At 42.9% G+C, this 13,799-nt stretch overlaps 1 protein-coding gene across 1 annotated transcript in view; it reads right to left on the bottom strand.

Moving 5' to 3' along the window:
• The window catches only part of LCK (LCK proto-oncogene, Src family tyrosine kinase), a 73,894-nt gene that overhangs the window by 52,129 nt on the left and 7,966 nt on the right, over positions 1–13,799 (bottom strand). Inside the window, exon 3 of the mRNA XM_066575017.1 lies at positions 2,893–2,968. Coding sequence (XP_066431114.1) covers positions 2,893–2,968 — 76 coding nt within the window. The remainder of the gene's footprint in view (positions 1–2,892; positions 2,969–13,799) is intronic.

Below are 13,799 nucleotides of genomic sequence, written 5' to 3'. Positions count from 1 at the left end.
TGCCAGAACTCATAGAAAAAACCTGTGCATCCTGCTTTTCCTACCTACACACAGTTACTTACAGCTTTCATTATATAAGCTTGTATGTAGATCTTTCAATGTCGGCATTTAAATCTTTTTATGCAATGACTCAAATCATAGGAAAGTATATACCATCAAGCTCAGCATCTCACCCTCTAGCCTAAGATACCTTCTAAGAGGGTAGTGCAGAAGGACTGATCTGCTGTTGTAAAAACATGGATTCTCATAAACTCACCCTGCCAGTTATTTAAGGTAATAATAAGTATCCATTTCACCTACCATGTTTCGCCAAAATAACAGCTACCCCCAAAATAAGCCCTGCCCTGTTTTTTGGGATTTCCAATGGGCCTTGAACTATAAGCCCTATCCTGAAAATAAGCCCTTGCTAAATTACATTTAAAAAAAACAATACCAGCCGCGGTCCGTGTCCTCCCACTGGTCTCCGGAGCTCCGACGTGCTTGCTTGCAGTCCTCAGCAGCCGACAGAAGATCGCTTCCTGGTTCCAGGATTCATAAGTCCCACCTCCAGGAAGGCTCTGATTGGTTGCATTGATTGGCTGGCACCGCTTGATAAAACAATGTGATGGCTGCGATGCGCTGCATTGATTGGCTGAGCAGCGCATGATTAACCAATCACAGCCATCGTGTTGTGGAGGCGGGATTTATGAATTGACTAAATGATATTTGACTCTGCATCTCCAGTGGAGATAGTGATGTCTGCTGAGGAGTGAGGAGAAGCCGTCACCAGAGATACAGAGACTCTGCTGAGGCGAACGTCGCTCAGCCAATTCAAAAATCCCTCCTCTACGATACGATGGCTGTTGATTGGTTCTTAAAGCGCTGCTCAGCCAATCAATACACTGCTCGATGAACCAATCACAGCCATTGAATTGTTTCATTGAGCGCTCCATTGATTGGCTGGCAGCACTCGAGAACCAATCAGATCCATTGCTTCCTAGAGGCGGGATTTATGAATCTCGAAAGCAGGAAGCGATGTTCTGTTGATAGCTGAGGACTGCAAGCAACTGAGATCAGTGGGAGGACATGGCTGCTAGGGGTACTGTTGTATCTTGTCGACACCAGAAGCTAGTGGTGTGACAGGTGTTACCAGGAGTGAACGCCTCTGTCATGCCCCTAGTTTCAGATTGGGAGACAAGATACAACAGTAACGCCCAGGGGAGCACACACAGACACTCACTGGCAGCCGCTTGCCTTTCTCTGCCTCCTGCTCCAGACAAGCATTCTGCACTGCTAATCTCATCTCCCGGCTGCTGTCACTGTCCCTGGAGCTTGCAGTTATTGTCTCCACGCTCCTGCACTCCCCGTTATGAGTGTCCGGACAGCAGCAGAGCTGAGAGGGGAGAAGGCACAGCACCGGGGACACTGACAGCTCATGGCAGGGGAGCCTGAAAGAGCCACACATAGGGCTGATGGCAGCCCGCCGGATAGAATCACTACGGACAGCGGTTGAGAGCCCATAATTGCAAGCGGCAGTGACAGTCACACCAGTGGGGAGGTGGGATTACGGGGGCGGAGACTGGTTGTCCCGAGCGGGGAGCACATCAATCCACGCGACATCCTCACATATTGCTGGCATACTGACACTCACAGCAGGGGGCATTGCAGGGAGGCCGGCAGGGAACAGTCACAGTGGGGGACCAGAGCGCCTAGCAGCAGCTAGAGGAGATTACACGGGGCACATGTCAGAAAAAGTGAACTTTGCCTGGGATGGAGGGTTAAGCTTTGTTTCAGTGTTAGGCTTACATTATTAACTGTAAATGCTTGCATGTGAGATCCGGGGCCACATTCGCATAGAAGCATTAACAACTATTAATGAAAGGCTAACACTGAAACTAACCCTAACCGTCCATTCAAGGCAAACCTCTGTCCCCACGCTGTTAGGACCTTGATGCAACCAGCCAATGAGTAGCTTGTGGGCGTACACTGGGCAGATACAGCCCATCACGAGGTCTCTACCCATATTTGTGGTGGAGACAAAGTACACCAGTACCGCTGCTAGGTAAGTGTAATAACACATCCCCTGAAAATAAGACCTAGTGCCTCTTTTGGGGCAAATATTTATATAAGACAGGGTCTTATTTTGGGGGGAAATACAGTAGCATCCCCCCTTCCCCATTAAAAAAAATATATGAAGCTGATCAGCCTAAAATATGCTCAGTCCACTACTGTTTGGTACACTCTGTACAGCAAAGTTGTACCAAGATTTCAAGAAATACCCTATCCACAGGATAGAGGATAACTTGCTGTTCAGTGAGTGGGTGGGTCTCACTGCTGAGACCCCTGTTGTCCTCACTGTGGAGTTATATAACAAATAATGCAAGAATTGCCCAGGGTTACACTAGCCTATTAAACTAATATTCTTTAGTCTATAGAAGCTGCAAGAGTATTGTAATTGTAATATTTTTGTTTTACTTCACTTATATAGTAAAGGTTATTTTCTACTTCGGTGGGGGTCATAACCAACAAGCTTTTGGTTGCCCTGTGGCAACTTTGTTTGCCTATCACTGCAGAGTTACTGCACCCCCTACAGTGGGGAGACTGAATGGCGTTCCATTAACTGTCAATGGAACTGCTGTGGTACCCAAGCAGCAAGCCCCATAGAAATGAATGGAGCGCTTAGCATGCATGCTCAGCCAGCTCTCCATTAATTCTGACCTCACTGCAGAGGAGAAGTGACCCACACAGTGACAGGCAGGGGGAACAAGGGACCCCTGTTTTTCAGATTGGTGGGATCTCAGCAGTGAGACCCCACCGCTCAGCAAGTTAACTCCTATTCTGTGGATAGGAGATAAGGTGAAGTATTGGTTCAACCCTTTTAAGTTCACAGTATTAGTTTATTCTTTTGCTTACCATACACTGGTGAAATGGGAGGAATTTGAGACATATATGAAACCAGTGGATCTTGTATATCATATTGAAAGATCATCTGAGAGGGCGACAGAAAGAAGAAATGATTATTCACAATTAAATATATAGTCTCCTGTAGCTTTGAAATCCATGTTTATTTACTGAATTAGCGCTGTAGCCCCTTCATGCTTAAGGCCCATTTAGAACAACAATGATCGCTCAAAATTCACGCAAATGTCAGTTTTGAGCGTTCATTTTGCATAAACTCTTAAGTAGCTGCTCAGCTACTTAAGAGTTTTTTAGCATTCAGCTCCTTTGTTCTCGAGAGGGATAGCAGCTAAAAGAATACTATTAGCGCTATCCCCCTGAGAACTCAGCGTGCGGTCCTGATAAGACACATCGCTGACTTTAAGCAGGCTTGAAATCAGCCATGAACGAATAATGCACAAAAAGCGCACGATGGGTGCGTGTTTAGATGCAGCGATTATCGCTCAAAAGATGGCTTTTGAGCAAATTTTGAATGATAACCGTTGTGTCTAAATGGTCCTTTAGAATCATTTTCTTATCAGTCATATCCTAGCAATAGATATGTCATCAGTCACTTAATGCTATGGGAACATCCCTTTAATAAAGACTATTTAGAAAGTGGATTAATTTTGCAAATGGAAACAAACAAAAAAAATCAGTGCAAAAGTTGTCCAAAGCTTTTAAGGTTCAAAATAATCTGGTCATGAAGGGGTCAAGATGATAGCAAAGCTTATTTGCACTTTAAACCTATGATTTTGTTGTGCTATTACCATGGATGATACTGCATTTTTATTTGTCTTTAGCCTCCTGCAGACGGCCGGGTCGGATCCCGCTGCAAGCTGTGCCCATGCAGTGACCACTGCGGCTCACCCTCTCCCGGCATCTTCTCTCTGCGCTATATGCCGGCTGCCTCCCAGCCAGTGCATGCGCAGAGCAGAGCCAGCGCGTCATTAGTGACGTTTCTTTGCGGGCTTCTGCGTTTTCACGTAGACAAATCGTGGCTATCTGCATAAGATTGCATTATCTAATACAATCCTATGGCAGCAGGCACAGGCAGAAATTCTGCGGGAAATCCTGCCGCAGAATTTCCGCCTGTCTGCAGGGAGCCTTTGAGTACAAAAATTATAAGCTCATTTAGACACAACAATTATTGCTCAAAATTCGCTCAAAAGCTATCTTCTGAGTGATAATCGTTGCGTCTAAGCACTATTCGTTCATCATGATTTCTAGCAAGCTAGAAATCACCAATAACAGTTATCAGCGCCATATGCTGATTTTCTCAGCAGGGGGCGCTGATAGTATTCTTTCAGCTGGTATCCCGCCGGCAGTTCTCAGCAGGACACCAGCTGAAAGCTCCGAAAACAATGCAGCTGTTTGCATATTCAAAACAGCTGCTTTGTTCTCTGAGCTATTGCGGCATATCCCGCTTCGCCTGCATTAACTCTTAAGTACCTAATTAGCTTCTTAAAGTCATGCAAAGATTAACGCTCAAAACTGTCACTCAAACTATCGTCTAAGTGATTTTTTAGCAATTTTCTTTCAGTGTTAATGGGCCTTGATACTGTTAACCTAGTGATCAGTGATTAGGAAGTTGTTCTCATGCATAATACTCCATTGGTGCCAGAGCCAGAGATAAAATTATCTATGATATTGTGTAGAGGGAAAAGAAATACCCACTGATCAGCAAGTACAACTACTTGTGACATTCTGTCTGGTAATGAACTCCAGCATAGTCTGCCAGTTATCCATAGGTACCAGACTACAACACTACAAATAGCATGAAGGCCAATACAGGCCATACAAGTAATTTCATGATATATGATACAAAGACTATCTAAACAAGTAGAGTATTATGGTATCCCAAGTCTTCCATAACTGCAGAAGGTGTTTTTTAAGGGAGATAAGTGTCTGGGAGGGGTTCATTACTCTCGTCCCATTCAGAACAAATGCATGCTTGGCTCACTCTATCATTTCCTGCTCTCAGATTAGACAGCAGGTTCATTTGAAATCCATAGGGCCCTTTCTCACTGAATGATTTCGCTCCGATTCTTGCTGGATCATTCAGTGTAAATAATGAATTTGTTGTTCAGTTTCTGCAGGCAAAAAAGTTAGACGATGATTGGCCTCTGTAAACAGGCAGTCGTTCATCTATGAACGACTGTCTGATTACTGTGAATGGAGGCGGGTGGGCAAGATCTATCTCCGGCTCACTCCGCCTCCATTTACTGAACAACGATTGTTCCTCTGTAAAAGCACCGGAATGATTATCGCTGATACAGTTGTTGGGTGTCAAGTGTAAAAGGGCTACTGTTACTGCCAATACTTCTTTTTAAGATGGTCACTAAGGGGACTTATACTGATGCATAAAACATTTTTCATTGGGAGGAAGGAATCCCTAAAACTTAAACGGGTTTTCTGAGCATTTACTTTTGATGACCTTTCCTCAGTATAGGTCATCAATAGTTGATCAACGGGGGTTCACTTCTCAGGATCCCTTCCAATAAGCTGATCCTGCTGCCCGTTGTCAGTGCAGTGGAACCGGATGTTGTCATCAGGGTTGGAGCTCAAAGTATAACTTTTTCTTAAAACGAATAACCCCAATTTTGATAACCTCTCTGAGTATTGTAGTCGGACCATTCCATTTATTAATTTACTCGCCTGCCTTTGAAACCGCTCAAGATCTGATATGTCCTTCTAGAGTACTAGAGCCCAAAACTGTACATAATATTCCATGTGTGGTCTGACCAGTGACTTGTAAAGAGGAAGAACAATGTTCTCATCATGCGCCCCCAGACCTCTTTTGATGCACCCCATGATCCTATTTGCTTTGGCAGCAGCTGCCTGACACTGGTTGTTTCAGGTAAGCTTAAAGTAACTAAAATCCCCAAGTCCTTTTATATGTCAGTTTTACCCATTGGTTTTCCTATTTAGTGTGTTATGGTGACATGTATTTTCACTGCCCATGTGCATAACCTTACATTCATCAGTGTTAAACCTCATTTGCCACTATTCTTTCTAATCCCATAACTTATCCATATCCAGTTGCAACCGCATTCTGTCCTCTCTTCTGTTAATTATTTTTCATAGTTTTGTATTATCTGCAAATAATATTTTACTGTGCAATCCTTCAACCAAACCAATAATAAATATATTAAAAAGAATATGTCCTAATACTGACGCTTGCAGTACCCGACTAGTAAGGCCTCATGTCCACGGGCAAAAGATGAATTTAAATCCGCAGAGGATCACCCGCATGCGGATCTGCATCCCATAGGGATGCATTGACCACCCGTGGGTAGATAAATACCCGCGGATGGTCAATAAAAGTGAATTTTAAAAAAAATGGTGCATGAAAAAAAATGGACATGCTCCATTTTCGTGCGGGTCTCCCGTGGGGACCGCTCCCGCAGGCTTCTATTGAAGCCTATGGAAGCCGTCCGGATCCGCGGGAGACCTAAAATAAGAATAACTTACCCGCAGCAGACCGGGCAGCTCTTCTCTTCTTCATGGCCGGATCTTCTTTCTTCGGCCCGGCGGATGTGCCTGGCGCATGCACGCGGCACGCAGCCGGCGTGCCGAGCACATCCGCCGGCCGAAGAAAGAAGATCCGGCCATGAAGAAGAGAAGACCTGCCCGGTCCGCTGCGGGTAAGTTTATTCTTATTTTCAGCGCTCATGTCCGCGGGGCAGGAGGGACCCGCTACGGATTCTCCATGGAGAATCCGTAGCGGGCCTGATTTTCCCCGTGGACATGAGGCCTAAGGGTGACCCAATCAGAGTAGGTACTATTAATAACAGCCCTTTGATTTCTATCATTGAGCCAGTTACTTACCCACTTACACACATTCTCACGCAGACCAAGTATTCTCATTTTATATATGAACCTTTTATTTGGCACAGTATCAAACGCTTTGGAAAAGTCATGGTATACAAGATCCAGTGATTCTCCCCAGTTCAGTCTAGAACTTACCTCCTCATAGAAGCTGATCAGGTTGGTTTGACAGCAGCGATCCCTCATAAACCCATGCTGATATTGAGTTATACAGGTATTTTCCTTGAGTTACTCCCAGATAACATCTTTTAGAAACCCTTCAAACATTTTACCCACAATAGAAGTAAGAATTACCGACCTGTAATTTCCGGGATCATTTTTTGACCCTTTTTGAATATTGGCACCACATTGGCTATGCGCCAATCTAGTGGAACAGACCCCGTCACTATAGAGTCCCTAAATATAACAAACAATGGTCTGTCTATCACATTACTTAATTCCCTTAAAACCCTGTGGTATATATCATCAGGACCCAATGATTTGCCTATTTTAATCTTTTAAGGTGGCTTTGCCCAGTTAAACTGGTGACATTTAGTTGAAAATTTACTTTATCACTCTGCATCTCATTTTACATTTCCTTTTCCACTGTGAATACACTGGGGGGAAAAACTATTTCATAAATTTGTTTTCTCCTCATCACATCTTCTAATATATTTTCTACATTATTTATTAAAAGGCAAATACATTCAGTATTAATCCTTCTTATTATTTTTATAATTGAAGAACAGTTTAGGCTGCCTGCAGACGGCCGGGTCAGATCCGGCTGCGAGAATTCTCGCAGCGAGACCCGACCCGAGCGCCTGCAGAGAGCAGCGCGGGCACTCACCTCTCCACGGCCCCGGCTCTTTCATGTGCCGGCTGCCGGGCAGCCGGCGCAGAGCGGGGCCGGCGGCCAGAGAGTGACGTATAGAGCATGCCGCGATTTGTTTGCCGCGTGAGATTTTGCACGGCCAAATCGCGGCCATCTGCATAGCATTGCGTTTGTTAACGCAATCCTATGGCAGCTTTCAGCGGCTGAAATCCCACGGGAAATCTCGCCGCGGAATTTCCGCCCGTCTGCAGGCGGCCTTAGGGTTAGTTTTACTGTCTTTGGCAAGGAATCTCTCTGTCTCCACCTTTGCTGCTTTTATCTGTTTTGTACATAATTTATTTTTTTCCTAATACATATTAGTGCTTCTTCTCTGCCTCCTTGCTTTGGTATTTTAAAGACTTTCTTTTTGTTGCTCATTGTTCCTTGTACATCTTTATTGCGCCACATTGTTTCTCCTATTTCTAATTCCTTTATTCTTGTAAGGTAAGAAACTCTCATGGCAAGTATTTAAGAAGGTTTTAAACATATCTCATTTATTGTCTGTACTCTTATTTTTGAGGACATTGTCCCAGTAATAAGCTCACACGCTAGTCGACTCAACCTTGTCTTCCTACAGTTTAGTATTTTTGTAGCTCTCCGATAAAACACCCTATTGAAGTGGAAATTTAATATACTGTGGTCAGTATTTCCAAGATGCCAACCAAGCTTCACTGATGATTTATCACTGATCTTTGCTCGCTGCACACATTTACACCTAATAATTATTGTGCAAATCACTCGATCTAACAATTATTTGCACAATAATTGTGATGTGTAAAAGGGCCCAAACTCTTTGCCCGGTCCACTTTCGCTTAATATCTGTCTCTCAGATAACTCAGTTTTTTTGTACTGAACAAAAATCTCCATTATGAAAGTGTCAAACAATTTCTTCACAGGTAAATCGAATGACGACTATCCTCTACTGATTTTTTTGGATCCCTCTGCAGCATTCAACACTGTAGATCAGTGGCTCCACCTAAGTATTCTCCACTCTATTGGCCTTAAGGATACTTGTTTTCCCCCTGCTTCTCTGACCACTCATTCAGTGGAAATAGAGAGTGACTCTTGATAGAAACACCCTCACCCACAGAACCCCTATGCAGCCTCCTCACAGGCAGAGGTATAATCTCTTTACAGCACAAAAGTCCTCCATATTAACACAAAGGGAGGAAATAAAGGACAGCGACCGCAGGCAGTTACAGAGGATGCTACTAGGCATGTGGAGACCCAACATGGGTCAATGTCACCCCACGCCCTTCTCCTCTGACAAGCCAGCCACCATCTTGCACTCCATCAGATATCCAACAATTAATTCAAGGCAGAATCCGCGAATTGGAAAGCTCATTTAAAAGCTATCCCCACCAAAATGGAGATTACCGATCTTTTTCACATTTTGAAACATCACAAAGACAGATTGTGGTATATGCAGTCAATCCCCAACAGCACTTTTCCTCGCCACTCCATTGTTGAACCCAATATGCAACAGCTGTCAGGAACCTGAACCGGTTCCCAGATAGAGTTCAAATGAAGAAATAATACGGCAGCATCCAAGTTGCAAAAAGTAACTTAGCAAACTTTATTCTCCCATGACATGAAAACAGTGAAGTTTTTTCTGTAAAACAGCAGGAGTTAATAGAGAAGCAAAACTCAATAGTTATTACCCCGATTCAGCATTTTGTAGAAATATTCCACGTGGAATATTCCTAGTGCAAATCATGATTCAAACATAGGCCTCCACCTTATCGATTTTGGGGCCTACCTTTTTACTAGGACTTTCTCCAGGCCTCATTTCACATTTGCAAAGTCCACTAGATGCCCAAACTCAAGGACATGCCCTATTTGGGCCCAAAGGACACAACAATTTTTGGGGGATTTTCATCTCCACTTTTCAAAAGCCATAACCTTTTTATATTTCCATGGACATGGCTATATGACGGGTTGTTTTTTTCATGGCGAACTGCAGAGAAAACACATCAATTCTGCATTGTTTTGGTTTTTTTACAGCGTTAATCATGCATCATAAATGACATGATACATTTTTTTCTGAGGATGGATCAGTATGATTACGGCAATGCCAAAATTATTACAGTTTTTATAGGTTTTTCCACTTTTGCACAATAAAAAACCCTGTTGTGGAAATTATTGGTTTTTCTACATTGTTGCATTCAAAGTCCCATAACTTTTTTATTTTTCCATGAACAGAGCTGTATGAGGGCTTATTTTTTGTGTGATGGGCTGTAAGTATTATTTGTACCATTTTGGGGTACATACAGCTTTTTATGACTTTTGTTGCATTTTTGGGATTTGGCCTCAATTTTTTTAGGGCTTTTTTTTAAGAGACTTTGTCAAGCAGAATAAATAGTGTGTTCAATTTATTGTACAGTTTGTTATGGATACGATGACACCAAATTTGTGGGATTTTAAATTTTTTTAGGTTTTTATACAAATAGGGGTAAATGTGCTTTTTAGCACATTTCCCCCAATTTTTTGTTATTTTTTTATACTATTTTTAACTGTCTCGTGAGTACATCGCCACTGTTTTAGAGAAATAAAAATTAAATTTGCATCAGCTCATTCTAAAACCCATAAGTTTTTCATTTTTCTACCTACATATCTAGGTCTTTTTTTTGTGGGAAAAGTTGTGTTTTTTCATTGAAATCATTTCAGTGTACATGTGACTTTCTGATCGCTTTTCATTGCATTTTGTGAGGCATACTGATTAAACATGGCCAGTTCGATATTTTTTTAAATTAACTTTTTACATCTTTGTGATATAGTTATATATCGGTAGAATATAAGTAAATAATGTGTATTGAGTAGAGGAGGGTATACTAATATTTAACCCCTTCCTACCCCAGGGTATAAAGGTATGTCCTGGCTAGGAAGAGGCTCCAACAAATGGACATAAACGTATGTCCAATGGATGGTGCAGGCTCAGAAACTGATAAGCCAGCCTCCCGCTGTTAACCCCTTACATACCGTGATATAAAAAACTGAGTTAGGGCTTATTCAGACGTGCGTGTATTGGCTGGGTTTTCACGCCCGGCCGATATATGCTATCCTTCTCTGCAGGGGGAGGAGGTGGGCTGGGCCAGGAGCAGTGCACTGAGCTTCCGCCCCCTCTCTGCCCCTCGCCACTATTTGCAATGGGAGGGATAGGACAGGGGCATAGCTAAGTTCCGCCCCTGCCCCACCCCCTTCCATTACAAATAATGTTGAGGAACGGAAAGAGAGGGCGGGAGCTCAGTGCACTACACCCGGCCCACCTCCTCCCCCTGCAGAGAGGTAAAGCGTATATCAGGCGTGAAAATCTGGCTGATATACGCACTTCTGAATAAGCCCTCCAAATGCTTTTTTTGTTCATTTTGCCCCCCAAAAAATGCAAAAAAAATGATCAAAAAAATTAAAATGATACCAATAAAAACTACAGCTTGCCACAGAAAAAAACAAGCCCTCACAGACATCCGACGATGAAAAAATAAAAAAGTTACAGATGCAGCGATGCAAAACATTTTTTCCCATAAGAGCAGTTTTATTACGCAAAAGTAGAAAAACCTAAAAAAAATATCGTTTTGATCGTAATCATACCAAGCCACATAATTAACACTGTAAAATAAATTGCAGAATTGATGGATTTGACCTAAAAAAATTGTAAAAGTTCTACAATACATTATATGTACCCAAAGAATTGTACCAATAAAAACTGCAACTCGGAATGCAAAAAAACAAGCCCTCATATGATCCTGTCGATAGAAAATTAAAAAGTTATGGCTTTTTAAGGCCTTAGTCAGACGGGCGTTTTTTCGCGCGATTTGCGGATCGCATGACGGATGCGCATCCGCAAATCGTGTGACCGGTGCCCGAAAATCGCCCGAAAATCTGCTCCTAGCCGCATTTCATTAGAAACGGGCTGGAGCTGTCCAGCGCATTGCATTCAATGGAGGCGGCAATACAGCCGACTCCATTGAAAGCAATGCGCTGCGGGCGAGTGTGGGATGAATTGTCGGGAAGGGCTTAAATATATAAGCCCTTCCCTGCAATTCATCCAGAAAAGTGTTAAAATAAAAAATATATACATACTCACCTGCTCCCGGCAGCCGGAGTTCCGCGCAGCCGGCCTGCAGTGGGTGTGAAGGGGGTGTGAGTCAGACCTGCCCCCTGATTGGCTCAGCGCTGAGCCAATCAGGGGCAACTCTGACTCACACCTCCTTCACACCCACTGCCGGCCGGCCACTCTGAACTCCGTCTGCCGGGACAAGGTAAGTATATATATATATATTTTATTTTTACACATTTCTGGATGAATTGCAGGTAAGGGCTTATATATTTAAGCCCTTCCCGACAATTCATCCCGCGCACGCCGGCAGCCCATTGCTTTCAATGGAGGCGGCTGTATTGCCGGCTCCATTGAATTCAATGGGCAAACATCGTTCTTCTCTGCCACAGCTGTTACAGCTGTGGAAGAGAAGAATGATTTGTCTTCTATATGTTCTCAATGGGGTCAGCGCTGCTGCCGCCGGCCCCATTGAGCGCATATAGAGAAGAGAACAGGAATCGCAGATCGCAGATAGGTGCGATGTGCGATTTCTGTTCTATAATTTATCGGACGAGCGCATAAAAAGCGCTCATGTGTCCGATACCATTGCAAAGCAATGGTTTTTAAAAATCGCCGGACGCATGCGCATGCGCAAATCGCGCAAAAAAACGCCCGTCTGACTAAGGCCTAAAAGTGGAGATTAAAATACCCAAAAATCATCGCGTCCTTAGGTTCAAAAATTTGCCATGTCCTTAAGGGGTTAAACATGTACACACTACGATGCTGATAAGGCCACAATGAAGCCTCTGTGAAAGCAGGATGGCCACGACCTAGGTGGTTTCACAATCCTCATATTCTGTACCTGCATGTGATTTTAAATGTGGTAAAGGACCATATTTGACTAGTGAGTACTGCAAATCTCTATTTCTTGAAGATAACCTTGGACTTTTACTCAGTGCAGACCTCCACCAGTAAGGTACACTGATGCTTCTGAATGATAAACATAAACAGTACTGTTTAGGTCTAAACTTTTATTGTACTTCCAAAAAGACATTAGCACCTACTGTCACGCCAATACCATCCACCTACATCAGGGGTGTCAAACTCATTTTTACCGAGGGCCACATCAGCCTTATAGTTGCCTTCAAAGGGCCGACTCTAATTGTTAATTGTAAGACAGTATAGTAAAAGTGAACCCCATAGTGGCCCGATTGGTAATAAGGTCCCCCATAGTGGCCAGTGGCGCACACTAATATACATATGAATATATATACTGTATATATATACAGGCGCACACTAATATACATACATATATATATATATATATATATACACCGGCACACACTATTATTTTTATATATATATATATATATATACACAGACGCACACACATATACGCACAGACACACACACACACACATATATATATATATATATACACTACCGTTCAAAAGTTTGGGGTCACATTGAAATGTCCTTATTTTTTAAGGCAAAGCACTGTACTTTTCAATGAAGATAACTTTAAACTAGTCCTAACTTTAAACAAATGCACTCTATACATTGCTAATGTGGTAAATGACTATTCTAGCTGCAAATGCCTGGTTTTTTGTGCAAAATCTACAAAGGTGAATAGAGGCCCATTTCCAGCAACTATCACTCCAGTGTTCTAATGGTACAATGTGTTTGCTCATTGGCTCAGAAGGCTAATTGATGATTAGAAAACCCTTGTGCAATCATGTTCACACATCTGAAAACAGTCTAGCTCGTTACAGAAGCTACAAAACTGACCTTCCTGTGAGCAGATTGAGTTTCTGGAGCATCACATTTGTGGGGTCAATTAAACGCTCAAAATGGCCAGAAAAAGAGAACTTTCATCTGAAACTCGACAGTCTATTCTTGTTCTTAGAAATGAAGGCTATTCCATGCGAGAAATTGCTAAGAAATTGAAGATTTCCTACAACGGTGTGTACTACTCCCTTCAGAGGACAGCACAAACAGGCTCTAACCAGAGTAGAAAAAGAAGTGGGAGGCCGCGTTGCACAACTAAGCAAGAAGATAAGCACATTAGAGTCTCTAGTTTGAGAAACAGACGCCTCACAGGTACCCAACTGGCATCTTCATTAAATAGTACCCGCAAAACACCAGTGTCAGCATCTACAGTGAAGA

This window comes from Eleutherodactylus coqui, chromosome 1 (assembly GCF_035609145.1).
Source record: "Eleutherodactylus coqui strain aEleCoq1 chromosome 1, aEleCoq1.hap1, whole genome shotgun sequence".
In the NCBI taxonomy this organism is placed as follows: Eukaryota; Metazoa; Chordata; class Amphibia; order Anura; family Eleutherodactylidae; genus Eleutherodactylus; species Eleutherodactylus coqui.
This window is presented reverse-complemented; position numbering and strand designations above follow the sequence as displayed.